Consider the following 14,385-nt stretch of genomic DNA (forward strand, 5'->3'; position numbering starts at 1 on the left):
GTAGCATGGCACGAAGATGCAGCAACTCCAGGAAGCTCCAGCTGCACCAGCAGCATGGTGCAAAGCTCAGCCACCCCAGGTAATCCCAGCCATAGTCATCCTCACCACTCTGCACTCTGATGCCCCTGCACTTTGCTGCCACAGCTGGCTTTTGCTGTCTTCTAGCTCTCGCTGCTGCTGAGGCATGCCTCACCCAGGCCCTTCATGAATCAGTTGCTGGCTACATCAGACCATCTCTCCCAGGTCTCCTGAGGATCCCTGTGTGTAACCTTGCAAAGAAAGCCTCACACAGCCAGAAGATGCCTCACGAAAGGCCATGCCATGTATACCTGGTCAGCAATGGGAGAAAGAGGATTGTAAAAGTTCAGCAAGGGCAACAGAGACTGCAGCATGGAGGCTGCCAAAAGGGCATAGATGGGGGGAGATAGTGGAGTAGGGAAACTTGAAGTACTGAAGCAGTCGTAAGTGTAAGCAGGCTACCAAGGGCCTGAATTTTGATCACGTGACCACATGGATGCTGCAATGCTCATAACTTTAAGGATTTAATCCCTTGTTTCAGCATCATTGTTAACTTTGAACTGTTACTGAATAAATGCCGTAATAAGGTTGTAGAGAGCTTCTTAAATAAAGAAGCCATAAAACTACCTTCAACACGGAGCAGAAAAATATAGGCAGAAGTCATATAGCTTATGGTTGTGGGCAAGCCATGCGTAATTGGTGGCCATAATGATAAGGGAAGAAGCATCTTAGAGTTTCTTCAGCAGCTGAACATTTTGTCCTATTGTATTAGCCTGACCAAGAATATTTGGAACATTAACTCTGTTTCATGGGCAACACATTATATATATTACACATAACCTATATGTAATTTATATACGTATAATTAAGGAATAATATCAAACAAGTGGTCCTGTCTTGACATGATACAGTATATCTTCCTTTGCCTTGATTTCAGTAGCTATGCTTTGAGAAGCTGGAAGTGGTTGAAATAAAGAACAAAATTTGGTTAAGTGGGCAACTCTTTGATTCCTAAGAACTATACATAACCTTTTGTGGGGCAAAAAGACTTAATCCCATAAAGGAAGTGTTATGGCACAGGCAGGAAGAACAGAAGTAACAATAGTTGACAATTCCCCCCCCCCCATCTTTAAAAAAAATTAAGTTAGGCCTACTTTAGGGCTTACACTATTCTTTACATTGCTTTTTCAGGTTCCAAATGGCAAGGAGCATGGGTGATTGCCTGTAGGACTGTGCTATAAGAAACTTCCCCTTATGTACAACAAAACTTATATTTGTACTACTCTTATTTGCTATTTCCACATGGAGTTCAATATATTCCTAAATGTTTATTGTTACATGTTCAGAAAAAAGTTTCATAGACTCAATGGAAATTTATTCCAGGGCAGTGGAGCAATACACACACACACACACACACACACACTGTGCTAGTGTTTTTACATATATACATAATGCTACTGTTCTCAAATGATTGATTTTCAGCTTTGTATTTTGCATTGATTTTTACATAATGGCACATCTATACAGTGCAGCTTTCTAAAAGTATTGAAGAATTGTTTGAACAGTATCATATGACATTTTAAGTATTTTAAGAACTTGTTACCAGAATGACAAAAAAGTACAATCTTCTGTACACTTCTGGTTTATAGCATGAATAGAACTTTATTGATAGAATATTGTGTGCAGTGCTTACCAGATTTTCAGTATGATGAGTATTAAATATACAACATAATTATCTACAGAGATCAGCGAGCTGGAAAGATCAACGAAAGACTTGTAATTACCTCAGAAATGATAGATAATATACAATCAGTGAAGGCTTATTGTTGGGAAGATGCAATGGAAAATATGGTTGAAAGTCTGCGACAGTAAGTATTTATATTTGTCTATCTTACATGCATGGCATATATGTTGTGTAACCCAACAATGAGATAAAAGTTTAGTTTGTAAGATAATAATTGTCATTATATCCTGATTTTAATAAAACTGTTGAGTCATGCTGATCCAAACAACTATTTTTACCTGCTGTGCTGTGCTGTGCTGTCTTTGTCTATGTTATATGAATAAGATCTTTGTAAAAATCATTTTCCCCAGGAATCATACCTGGTTCTTATATTTTTATCTGGAAATCAACCATATAATAGAAATCATCTTTCAATAGGTCATTTAGATCAGCCTCCCCAACCTTTGCAGTTTGGTGGCCTGACTGGAGGGGGGGGGGAGGGGAACCAGAGTGTGTGAATGGCAGGCTGTTTTTTTTAATTTGACAGGATTTTTATTTTTAAAAGGAGATCAAATGTCAATGAAGTAGAAAATAATCATTTGTTCATATTCCTGTCTAATTCTACCTCTGTGCTGAAATATTTAGACAAACAATAAAAGTCCATATTTGTGAATAGGAATTTTTCTCAGTCTTTATATCTGGGACTAGATTACTGGCTGTTTAGAATTATTTTATGAGTCATTTTCATAAATATTATATGATTACTCTATATTTTCCTTAATAAATAATTTATTATTTGTTTGGCAGAAAATGATGATAATAATGATGATAATAGAGTTGGAAGGGACCTTGGAGATCTTCTAGTCCAACCCCCTGCTCAGGCAGGAAACCCTATACCATTTCAAACAAATGGTTGTCCAGTCTCTTATAAACTTCCAATGTTGGAGCATTCACAACTTCTGGAGGCAGGTTGTTCCACTGATTAATTGTTCTGTCAGGAAATTTCTCCTTAGTTCTAGGTTGCTTCTCTCCTTAATTAGTTTCCATCCATTGCTTCTTGTCCTGCCTTCAGGTGCTTATTGTAGAACTGGGTGTGCCATTATATTCTGTTTTTTAAAAGAAAACTTGGAGACCGTGTCTGGTACACAGTGTACGAATTATAAATAATAACTGCAGTTCAAATTTAGTAGGAACTATACTTCTTTAGAAAATAGAAAGAATGCTAAAATTACAACTAGCTCATATAAATCTTCTAAGGTAAAAGAAATTCAATCTAATTTGAAGATCCTGTATACCTTGAAAGTGAAAGAAATGAAAGGAAGTCAGAATAGAAATAGAAAAGTATTGGCAGTGAGGTTCTAACTGATATTTCTCAAAAATATTTTAATAGGTTTATACATTGTCGGTATTAAATTGCTTTTTTAAAAAATAAAATAAAATCAAAGTAATACCCATTTCTGATTTTCATTCATTAAAATGCCAGTCTCTTGTTTCAGATTTGTATTGTATTTAACTTTCTCATTTACTTTTTCAAAATTGTCCATGAATTTATACCTTAACTGTTTCACCTGTTAATCAGATGATTATTTCAATACTAAAGATTTTTGTTGGAAGAGTGTCCAACTGATTTTTCATGTAATACTAGAAAAGTATAAAATTTCTGACAAGGAACTAATTAGAGCGTGGTGGCACAGTGGTTAGAATGCAGTATTGCAGGCTAACTCTGTTCACATTGCCAGGAATTCGATTGCTTTGATCCTGATTGGCTCATGGTTGACTTAGCCTCCTTCCATCCTTCTTTTTTTTTTTTTTCCCCAAAACAATTTTTATTAGTTTTCCATTTTACACCAACACAGCTTAAGAACCCACGTGGAAATGTGGTGATCCATTTTTTGAAAACAAACAATAATATAGTAAATATATACCCATTATTTCTTAAGTATTTCCCTCTCTATATAGAATATTATAATCAGATTAGTACATTTTCATTGAATTCATTCATTACTATGTCTAACCATCAACTACATTAATCAATAAAAAAATTAATCTATAAAAACCTATATATCTTCTCACATTTAACTTAGGCTTAGTGAACTCCATTTATTTAAAGACATTATAATCAAGTCAATATCTAAAACGAATTCATTCACTAATATAACATTTCATCCAAATCATATAATTAAAAATAGACTAACATTCTCTATCTATTTATATTGTTATAGACTCATTAAAACCTTTCTAAAACAAATTTTCATTGAATATTTCACTCTATATAAATTTCATTAATCAATAAAAGTTTACAAATTCATTCCATCCTTCTGAGCTTGGTACAATGAGGACCCAGATTGGTGGGGGCAATAAGCTGAATCTGTAAACCACTTAGAGAGTGCTGTAAAGCACTGTGAAGGAGCATATAAGTCAAAGTGCTATTGCTGTTTACAGTAACAATAATACTACATTTACAAGACTTATTTCTCTCCATTGAAATCCAATAAAAATCATTTAATTACACCTGGTTTATGCATAATCTTGAGGCAAAGAATTCCCCACTCCTATCTTATCATGTTCCAAATATCAACAGTGAATTTGATTTGTTATCTTTGGTCAGATATTTAGTTCTGCATTTTTTCCTCCTAAAACTCTTCATAGTCTGCTTTAGTGTTTGACTGCTTATATCAACTCCAAGGCTACTAAAATCTCTGGGGAAAGAGCTTTTCTTCTCAATTCAACCTTCAACATGATGCATGTTCTTTGAATAATTAACTTCCTATTGCTACAGCATTCTGCTGGAGTGAAGGGTGCTTTAAAACAAAATCTACTGCTTTTTCTTTATTATCTCACTGTACATATTTCTGTCTGGACTTATGTTAATAAGGAGCTTTATTGTTTCCTGAACTGTTGCACATAAGCCCTTGCATTCTAACAACTCAATGGGCAGAAATTTACTGTACTTTCGTTCTCCAGTTAATATGTATTTCAAGACTCCTTTTTCTAGAAGTAATGCAAATTCAAAATGCTTGAATTATTTTATTTGGCAGTATTTAGTTTGAAATCTTTAGATCTTTTTCAAAGCCATGTTAGAGATAAAGTGAAATAAATTGTAAGACACACAAAAGGGAAGTTGCTTTCATTGTTCTTGTTTCTTTCATAGTGTGTGTTTATCACTCTTTCTTAGCACAGACATACCCATATTTACATAGAGAAAAGAATTATTCTGGCCCTACCCATACATTCTTTGACTTACATAGTTTTATGAAATCCCTAGCATTTTGACAGCAAAAGAGATGCAGTAACAAATATAATATGTCATAACTTGCCAACTAGATCTAATGTTGGTTTCAATGTAATTTCAAGTTGTAGAACTTCACTTTGCCTTAGAAAGTACAGTGTTGTTGTAGCAGTAAGCCCTGTATTTCAGTTAAAATAGTGATTCATGAAAACTATAATATTGTAGTAAATTCTTTGAATTTAAAATTCCCACCTAGCTCTGAAGCTCACTGGACAATCTTTTTGTCAGTCTCTGTTACTCAGTTTAATTGTTATGAATAAAAAGAGTGAACTTGGGTATTGAGAATTGTTATATGCCATCCTGAGGTGAGATGCACATTAAGTAAAATACAATTTGATGAAAGATTGGTAGCTGCATTTTCAACACAGTTCCAATACACATTCCAAACTAGTATAACTTTTAAAACTTGCTTATTTGCATTCATAATTGTTTCATATTTTAGAGTTATGCCATTCTAGATGTAGAGTTTCTATTTTTGTATTAGATTTTCAGTTTTTGCCTATCATTTTACAGAAGTGAACTGAAGCTGACCCGAAAAGCTGCATATGTGAGATACTTCAATAGTTCAGCTTTCTTCTTCTCTGGTTTTTTTGTGGTATTTTTGGCTGTCCTTCCATATGCACTGAGCCATGGAATTATTCTTAGAAAAATATTTACTACCATATCATACTGCATTGTTCTTCGAATGACAGTCACTAGACAGTTCCCTTGGGCAGTGCAGACATGGTATGATTCTCTTGGAGCAATAAACAAGATACAGGTATAGTATCTAAATCTAATTCCATGCAAGATATAATTTATTCTTTTGTGGTGTCTTATCTTGCCAATTTATCATACAAAATATATTAGGGTATTATTTTACCAATTTTTATTAAATGCTATTTGGGAAACCAGTTTTAACTTAACAGGCAGAAATTCCACCAGGAGGGTGTTCCAGATGATGTGGGTAGTGATGGAAAAAGCCCAGATCTGAGGCTTCATCAGATGACAGTACTGGATTTGGAGAGAGTTGATAGTATATGGATGGATGGGTAAATGATTGCCAGAGGAGATGGTGTCTTGGATAACTAGGGTTGGAATGTTGTAGGCAGTGCTTTTTTTCTAAAAAAAAAAAAAAAAAAGGTGCTGGAACTAACACACGTCATACAACCTGCCTTGCCTACTCTACAAGGTTCCATCTAAAAAAGGTGCTGGAACTCCGTTCTGGGCGTTCTATGAGAAAAAAAGCCCTGGTTGTAGATGACAAATAGCACCTTGAATCATATTCAGAAGCCCATAGGCAACCAATTGATCTCCCAAAGCTGAAGGTCACATAAGTATATCAGGGTACGCCCATTATCATATTATTTCACAGATGGATCCTAGAGCCTGCCTACTCCATCAGTTATATCAGAGTAGATATATTACAGGTCTTTTCTGTGGAACTGTCATTTAGTGGGAACCAGCCAGCATGTTTATATTTTTCTAGTGCATGCCCTATGATGCAGCCTCATCTCTGGATTCAGATGGCTTCAACCCTGTCGGTCTTCTGGAAAGTTTTGAAGACTAGTTCAAATGCAGAGATCATTATGCTAGTCAAGATCAGTACTTGTGGCCTGTTCTGTGTTTTGGGAGCACTTGGTGGGGAACTTTGGCTGATGTTAAATTCTCTGTTATTTCATTTAATTAATAGTGTGATATTTTATGCATGTGTTTTGTTAACTGCCCAGAGTTATTTCGTTAAGTTAGGCAGCCATATAAATTTGTTAAGGAAAAATATATATATTGCTGCCTATGCTGCCCCTTTTCATTCCAATGATAGCTTCTTTATAGAAACATAGAAAAGATATATAGAGAGAGCAGAAAAGATATAGTGGTTCATTGAGTCTGCCCTTTGAGTTTTTAATTTTTTTTTAATTTTTGTCACATGATAGGCATGTGTTTATCTCAAGAGTGTTTAAACTCAGATGATTGACCCACCACCGCTGCTAGAAGTTGATTCCAAGCCTCCACTACTCTTTCTGTGATAAAACTTTCTAACATTACTTTTGAGCCTCCCACCTGTCAGTTGAAGTTATTCATTTTTGCTTAATATTAAAAATGCTGCCTTCTAAAGCAGTGGTTCTCAACCTGTGGGTCGGGACCCCATTTGGGGTCGAATGACCATTTCACGGGGGTCGCCAAACAACGCAGTCCGCCATTTTTTCCCCTTTTCCTTAGCTGTGCTACTCCCTTTTATTCTATTGGCTTTTGAAAGCCAATAGAATAGACTCTCTTGTCCAGGCTGTCTGTCTCTGCCCTGCTGAGCCTGCCAAAAGTCCCATTCTGCAAACGGTGCTGCACCAGTTGAGTAGTCCTCAACTTACGACCGGTTGGGGGTCACGGCATTAAAAAGGTTGAGAACCACTGTTCTAAAGCCTTATTCATACCCTTAATATATTTAAAGATTTCAATCATGTCCCCCCTTTCCCTTGTTCTTCAAGGGTAGCCCCAAGTAGAGCACATTACAATAGTCCAACTATCGTAATAGGAAGCGACAATGGCATAGATTGAGTTAATAGAGGTGATTTTGGCTGGTTCATATTTTTGACTTAAGAAGTAATAAGAATCCAAATATAATAAGGATATCTTTTTTCAATATTAAAATATATTGCTTGACATTTTCCCACCATATCATGTCACAGCTTTCAATATACATTTTCATTGGAATAGATAGGCTATTTATAGTCATTCATTTCCATCTTTTAATTAACATTATTTGGTATGAGAACAGGAAAATAAAAAGGACCATTTAATGTCCAAAGTTAAGTATATTGTATTACATTTGTCTTTAAAACTCTCACAATTAAATTTACAGGATTTTTTGCAAAAAGAAGAATACAAAACACTGGAATATAATTTAACAACCACAGGCCTTGAACTGGATAAAGTAACAGCTTTTTGGGATGAGGTAATACTACAATTTGATTATTGTTGCATGAAACCATGCCACAATCTAGGAAGGCTGACTGTACTCACAGAGTAGCTTTACCCTTAAAATATGGCAACATTTAATGGCTTTGGCAATTATATAAAAATGGACAGATTAGTAGGTAGTAGCAGTTGGAGGTACTTCAGCTAGTTCATTATTACTGAAATAAAATGATTTGCATTCTGACAATGCTAATAAGTAGCATTTTTGTTATTATATATGCAAACCTCTCCATGTCAGGGTATAAGATGAATACTTCCCTTATGGTTATTATAACAAACAAAATAAATCCATGGCTATAGCTTCTTTACTGATGTTGCACTGGTTCTACCCAAAAACCTAAGATGTCATAAAATATTGGCATTGTATTATTTTTATTATTGTTGTTATTAGTCAGTCTTGTGTTATATTCCTTATAATACTTTTGAGTACAGTAATATATCCAATTAACTATGTCTATGCAATATTTTCATCAAAAGAAGAATCAGTTTGATGTAGTGGTTAAGGCTCTGGCTTAGAAACCAGAAGACCGTGAATTCTATTTCTATTTCCCATGAAAGTCAGCTGGGAAACTTTGGACCAGCCTCTCTCTCTCTCTCACCTACATAATTGTGGGGAAAATAGGGGGAGGAAGGAGTATTATATATCTTTGCTGTCTTGAGTTACTTATAATGTAATAAAGGTGAGATAAAATCTAACAAATAAATAACATTGATTTATGGAAAAGATTAATAAAATTTATTTTAATTCACAATTTACATCAAATCATAATTCTGGATAATGCTGGAAAGGGAAATTTGATCAACCTTGATCATAATTAAATATATGTGTGTGTTTTAAAATACTAAAAATGAGAATCCTGGGCATTATGCTAACAAATAAAAGAAAAAACGAACACCAGGATATAATAAACCAGCATGTTTAATATAAACAAGTCTGTGGTTAAGAAGAGTCACTAAGCTTTCGTCTGGCCAAAAAACTGCCAGCGTCATCAGAGTTAGAATAGCAGGAGATTGGGAAGGCAGCTCATATAGCCTCCTGCCTCTGCACCCGGCTCCTTGAGCGCGTTATCGACCCTGTATTAATCCTTATCTCACCGAGTTGTTCCGCATCAGGCAAACTGTCTTTGACTCCACTGGTTGTTTTACGATCCTCAAGTGCTCTTTTTGAGCATGTGCAAGCACTTGGAGGACGGCTGTCAATCCGTCCCTGTGCCCAGTCCCCCTCCCTTCCAGGGACATTATCCTCCCCCACTCCCAAGGCCATTGTCGTAATTCCTCTGCCCCAGTCTGCAACAAGCAGCTGTTCCGGCATTCCTGCTCTCTGTCTTCCCCCTCCCTCCCCTTCCTTCCAGATTGCCTCAGCGCTTCCATCCCTGGCTTAGGGCCATTTGGTCCATCATCTCAGTCCATGTGAGTCATGGTCATCCCATCTATAGAGCCATCGTCCCAATTATGTAAAACGCTGTCATCTTCTTCCTTGGAGATCGTGTCTGTCTCATCCATCATTCTACCACTCCAGTCCTGCCAAGGAAGAGTTAAATGTCTTCTCAGTAGGCCGTGGTGCTGTTGTTCCCATCTCCTAAGCGTCTGGTAGGCCGGCACAAGGTCTATATGCCGGTTGATAGAATTTTCATTAGAGAGCCAGACTCCCTTGAGTAGGTGGCCACTCTTGGTAATCTCACGAGCTATAACCTCTGCATTAGCCAGATCGAAAGTGTGGCCAGAGCTGGAAATATGAGCCCACACTTGTGAGCATTGCTCCTGCCTTCTAATAGCCAGTTCATGTTCATGAAACCTGGTCCTCAGTCTTTTAGTGGTTTCCCCAATGTAATTGCTTGCACAGTCCTTGCAATTAATTCTGTAAACCACAGATGATCTTTGACCGTTGGGGAGCGGTTCTTTTGGATGCGTGACCTTGGTCCTAAGGGTGTACTCGGGCCTGTGGGCAACGCTCACATTGTAGGGGGCCAACAGCCATGCCATGGCCTCGGAGACACCATGAATATAAGGGAGGGTTGTTCGTGTGGCTGGCATTGCTGTCCCATTGGAGCGTGAGTCTCTATGATTTTGATGTGGTCTACTACTATGTGTGTCTCAGAAACCCCATGGGATAGCCATTGTGCATGAAGATGTGATGGAGATTTTTTTCTCCTCGGCTTTAGCCCTGCCTGGGGCTAAATGGGAATTAACCCATTTAAACAGCATCCGGATGTAGCTGATTTTATGTGCTACTGGGTAGTTGCTATTATAATGTAGCATTCTGTCTGTATGGGTGGGTTTGCGATATACAGACGTGCACAATGTGCCATTAGGGCGTCAGCTGTCAGTACATCCAGAAAGGCAAGACTGCCTTGGATCTCTTCTTCTGTGGTGAAGCAGATATCTGGATATACTGAGTTCAGTTCCTCCAAGAATTTGGCGCTATCCTGTCTTTTGACAATCACATAGCGTGCCCAAAATTTTGGGCGGTACCTAGACATTACTATTGACTCTAGCCACTGAAGAACTGCCTCAGCAATAATGCCTGAGATGAGGGATCCCATTGGCGTCCCTTTTATTTGTTCATATACTATGCCCCGAAAGATGAAGTATGTCTTCAGGCACAGGGTTAGCAACTGTATTAAATCATTGGTATGGAAAGAGTCCTTATGTTGCTCAGGCCCCTCTTGTAGGAGGTCCCTTATTGCCATGACCGCCAGATCTTGGGGGATAGAGGTAAAGAGTGAGGTAACGTCAAATGATATCATTACCTCATCTTTCTCTATATTAGGGGCTTTACTCTCTCCAGAAACTCCTCAGCCGATTTCACAGTGGTCTCATTGTTGTCGACCAAGTGGCTGATGCGACCGCTAAGCCATTTGGTTAGTCCCAAAGTGGGTGTGCCCCTGAAGGACACAATTGGTCATAGGGGGACCCCCTCTTTGTGTACCTTCGGGAGACCATAGAACCTAGCCATGGCCGCGTCGCTGGGATGTATCCTCCTCAATGTGTCGTCATTGATTTTACACCGACGTTTGCGGTTGCTAAGTACCTTATTGATGCGGTTTGTGTGTGTTGTCATTGGATCTTTAGTGATGACTCTGTAGGCCATAGTGTCATTAAGTAATGCCTGGGCTTTGTCAAAATACGCTGATCTGTCCATAACCACAGTTGCCCTGCCCTTGTCAGCTGGGAGTATGACAATAGTGTTGTTCTTTTTTAGTTGTTCCAGGGCCTTTTCCTCCTCTCTAGGGAGCACCTGATGCCATTTATGGTTAATCAGCAGGCTGGTAACCCGCTGTCTGATTGTGTTTCTGACCACGTCATTGGCCTCCATGCATTGGATGGTAGGCTCTAAAGATGCCACGAAGTCAATTGCCCATGCATCCGTCAGGTTGTGGCCTGCATCCTGTTCTAAGAGGGAAATCTGTTCCTGGGTCAGGGGTTTGGAGGACAGATTGTGGACTAGCTTAATAGTATGCCCACCATTATCTGGCACCTGTAAGATATCCATTTTACATTGGAGTGCCATTGCTTTTTGCCGACTCGCTCTTACCATGGCCTGGTGGACCTGTTGGTGGAGTGCCTGATAATGTTGATGTGTCAGTGTGGCATGGCAGCATTCACGATGTTCTTGGATTCCTACCATCCACATTCCTATGCACCTATGATGTTTGTTGATTAAAGCGCGCATGGTACAATGCTGGAATTGACGGGTAATCCTCTGGCACTCTGCCGAGTGTACGAGGGGTTTTCTTCGTAATGACTTGGGGTGTAGATCTCCTCGGAGGCACTCATGAAGAAAAGCCAGTTTATGGTAGCCAGTGGATATGTGCCGTATGAGCTTCTCCCATCTCCTGGCGTGGAGCAACACAGCTCACTCATAATTGTCTTTTAAAATACTAAAAATGCGAATCCTGGGCATTATACTAACAAATAAAAGAAAAAATGAACACCAGGATATAATAAACCAGCCTGTTTAATATAAACAAGCCTGTGGTTAAGAAGAGTCACTAAGCTTTCGTCCGGCCAAAAAACTGCCAGCGTCATCAGAGTTAGAATAGCAGGAGATTGGGGGAAGATAATGGCCCTGGGAGGGAGGGGGACTGGGCGCAGGGACAGATTGAAGCCGCCCTCCAAGTGCTTGCACACGCTCAAAAAGAGCACTTGAGGATCGTAAAACAACCAGTGGAGTCAAAGACAGTTTGCCTGATGAGGAACAACTCAGTGAGATAAGGATTAACACAATCAACGGGCCGATGACGCGCTCAAGGAGCCGGGTGCAGAGGCAGGAGGCTATATGAGCTGCCTTCCCAATCTCCTGCTATTCTAACTCTGATGACGCTGGCAGTTTTTTGGCCGGATGAAAGCTTAGTGACTCTTCTTAACCACAGGCTTGTTTATATTAAACAGGCTGGTTTATTATATCCTGGTGTTCGTTTTTTCTTGTATGTATGTATGTATGTATGTATGTATGTATGTATGTATGTAAACAAATAAAAGAAAAAACGAACACCAGGATATAATATATATTTGTTTTCATAGATTTTCACGGGTACAGGTATGCAGGTCTTGGCGTATTCGGGTCTTTTTCCGGGTAAGATTGAGAGTATCTTGGCGACGTTTCGATAAGGTCCCACTTGTCATCTTCAGGCTGGGGTCTTCGGCTTCGTGCTTGTGCGAGCAAAGTGTGATCGGAGCTGCCGTCTCTCTATTTATAAAGAGACGACAGCTCCGATCACATTTTGCTCGCACAAGCACGAAGCCGAAGACCCCAGCCTGAAGATGACGAGTGGGACCTCATCGAAACGTCGCCAAGATACTCTCAATCCTACACGGGAAAAGACCCAAATATGCCAAGACCCGCATATATATATATATATATATATATATATATATATATATATATATATATATATATATATATCTGAGGTTTTTGCGGGTATTTGTATGTAGGTCTTTGGTTGTTCGGGTTTTCTCCCGCGTAAAATTGGAAGTGTCTTGGCGACATTTCGATGAAGTCTCATTCGTCATCTTCAGGCTGGTGTTTTAGGCTTTGTGCTTCTAGGAGCAATGTGTGATTGTAGCTGTTTCTTCCTTTTAACTGCCAGTGGGGGTATGAACTGATTGGATGAGAGCCTGGCTGTGTTCTGATTGGATGGAGGTGTGTTCTGAGTACAGCCAAGCTCCTAACCAACCAGAACACACCTCCATCCAATCAGAACACAGCCAGGCTCTCATCCAATCAGTTCATACCCCCACTGGCAGTTAAAAGGAAGAAACAGCTACAATCACACATTGCTCCTAGAAGCACGAAGCCTAAAACACCAGCCTAAAGATGATGAATGAGACTTTGTCGAAACGTCGCCAAGACACTTCCAATTTGACACAGGAGAAAACCCGAATAACCAAGGACCTACATACAAACACCCGCAAAAACCTCAGAATATATATACACACACACACATACTTACATAAACACATGGTACAGTCTCACTGTAAACTAACAACTAATTCAGATATGCTAGATATTTTGAAAATAACAAAAACAAATGAAATAATTTTAATGGGGTAAATATCTAAGAAAAATTCTAGAATGTCAGAGCGCTGAATTGTCATTCAACCAAACCCACCTATAATAACAATATTGTTACTGTGGTGAAAATAGGAGGTGGCAACATTACATATGACAAATATCTAAAATATAAGATCAGATATAAAGAAAAAAGTCTACATTACTCTTTGGTATTTTGGTATTACAATATGAAAGATCATCTTTCTTTCTTTCTTTTCTTTCAGGGAAGTGGCGAGATCTTTACAAAAACAAAACAGGAGAACAGTAATAATAAGATTCCATCAACAAATGGTGGTCTCTTCTTCACTAATTTCACTCTTCATTTTACTCCTGTCCTTAAGGACATCAACTTCAAGATTGAAAAGGGACAATTGCTTGCTGTTGCTGGATCTACTGGAGCAGGCAAGGTAAAAAAAAAAAAAGCCTGATTGCTAAAATATAAACATGTTAATTCATACGCACAGAAACTAAGGTAGGCTGAAGTTAAAACACAAATATTGTTCTGCCTATAATAACATGAGCTCTGTATCTTTGAGTATTGCAATGTGCCATTCATTTCCTCTGCAACTGGTAATCAATATAGTTGAGGAGGTCCCCAACATTTGAAATATTTTTAAAATGAAAAAAATGAAATTGTAACAAAATAAAAGTTGTGATTTTTTCCCAAAAAAACAATGAAAAGAATCTAAAACTTAAGGCATTTCCAATCTATTAATGCTTAAGGAATGATACTCTTGACTCTTTGAAAAGTATAATGTTTTTAAACTCTTATTGTGCTCAATAGTTTTTCATACTTATTTATTTCATATTTATTTCATTATTACTTGTTTATTTCATATTTATTTCCAT

At 38.2% G+C, this 14,385-nt stretch overlaps 1 protein-coding gene across 1 annotated transcript in view; it reads left to right on the forward strand.

Annotated features, from left to right (window-relative positions):
• CFTR (CF transmembrane conductance regulator) overlaps positions 1 to 14,385 on the forward strand; it is a 112,706-nt gene that overhangs the window by 22,627 nt on the left and 75,694 nt on the right. Inside the window, exons 7-10 of the mRNA XM_039343983.1 lie at positions 1,761 to 1,886; positions 5,544 to 5,790; positions 7,867 to 7,959; positions 13,761 to 13,943. Coding sequence (XP_039199917.1) covers positions 1,761 to 1,886; positions 5,544 to 5,790; positions 7,867 to 7,959; positions 13,761 to 13,943 — 649 coding nt within the window. The remainder of the gene's footprint in view (positions 1 to 1,760; positions 1,887 to 5,543; positions 5,791 to 7,866; positions 7,960 to 13,760; positions 13,944 to 14,385) is intronic.

This window comes from Crotalus tigris, unplaced genomic scaffold (assembly GCF_016545835.1).
Source record: "Crotalus tigris isolate CLP2741 ecotype Arizona unplaced genomic scaffold, ASM1654583v1 scf7180000017883.2314494, whole genome shotgun sequence".
In the NCBI taxonomy this organism is placed as follows: Eukaryota; Metazoa; Chordata; class Lepidosauria; order Squamata; family Viperidae; genus Crotalus; species Crotalus tigris.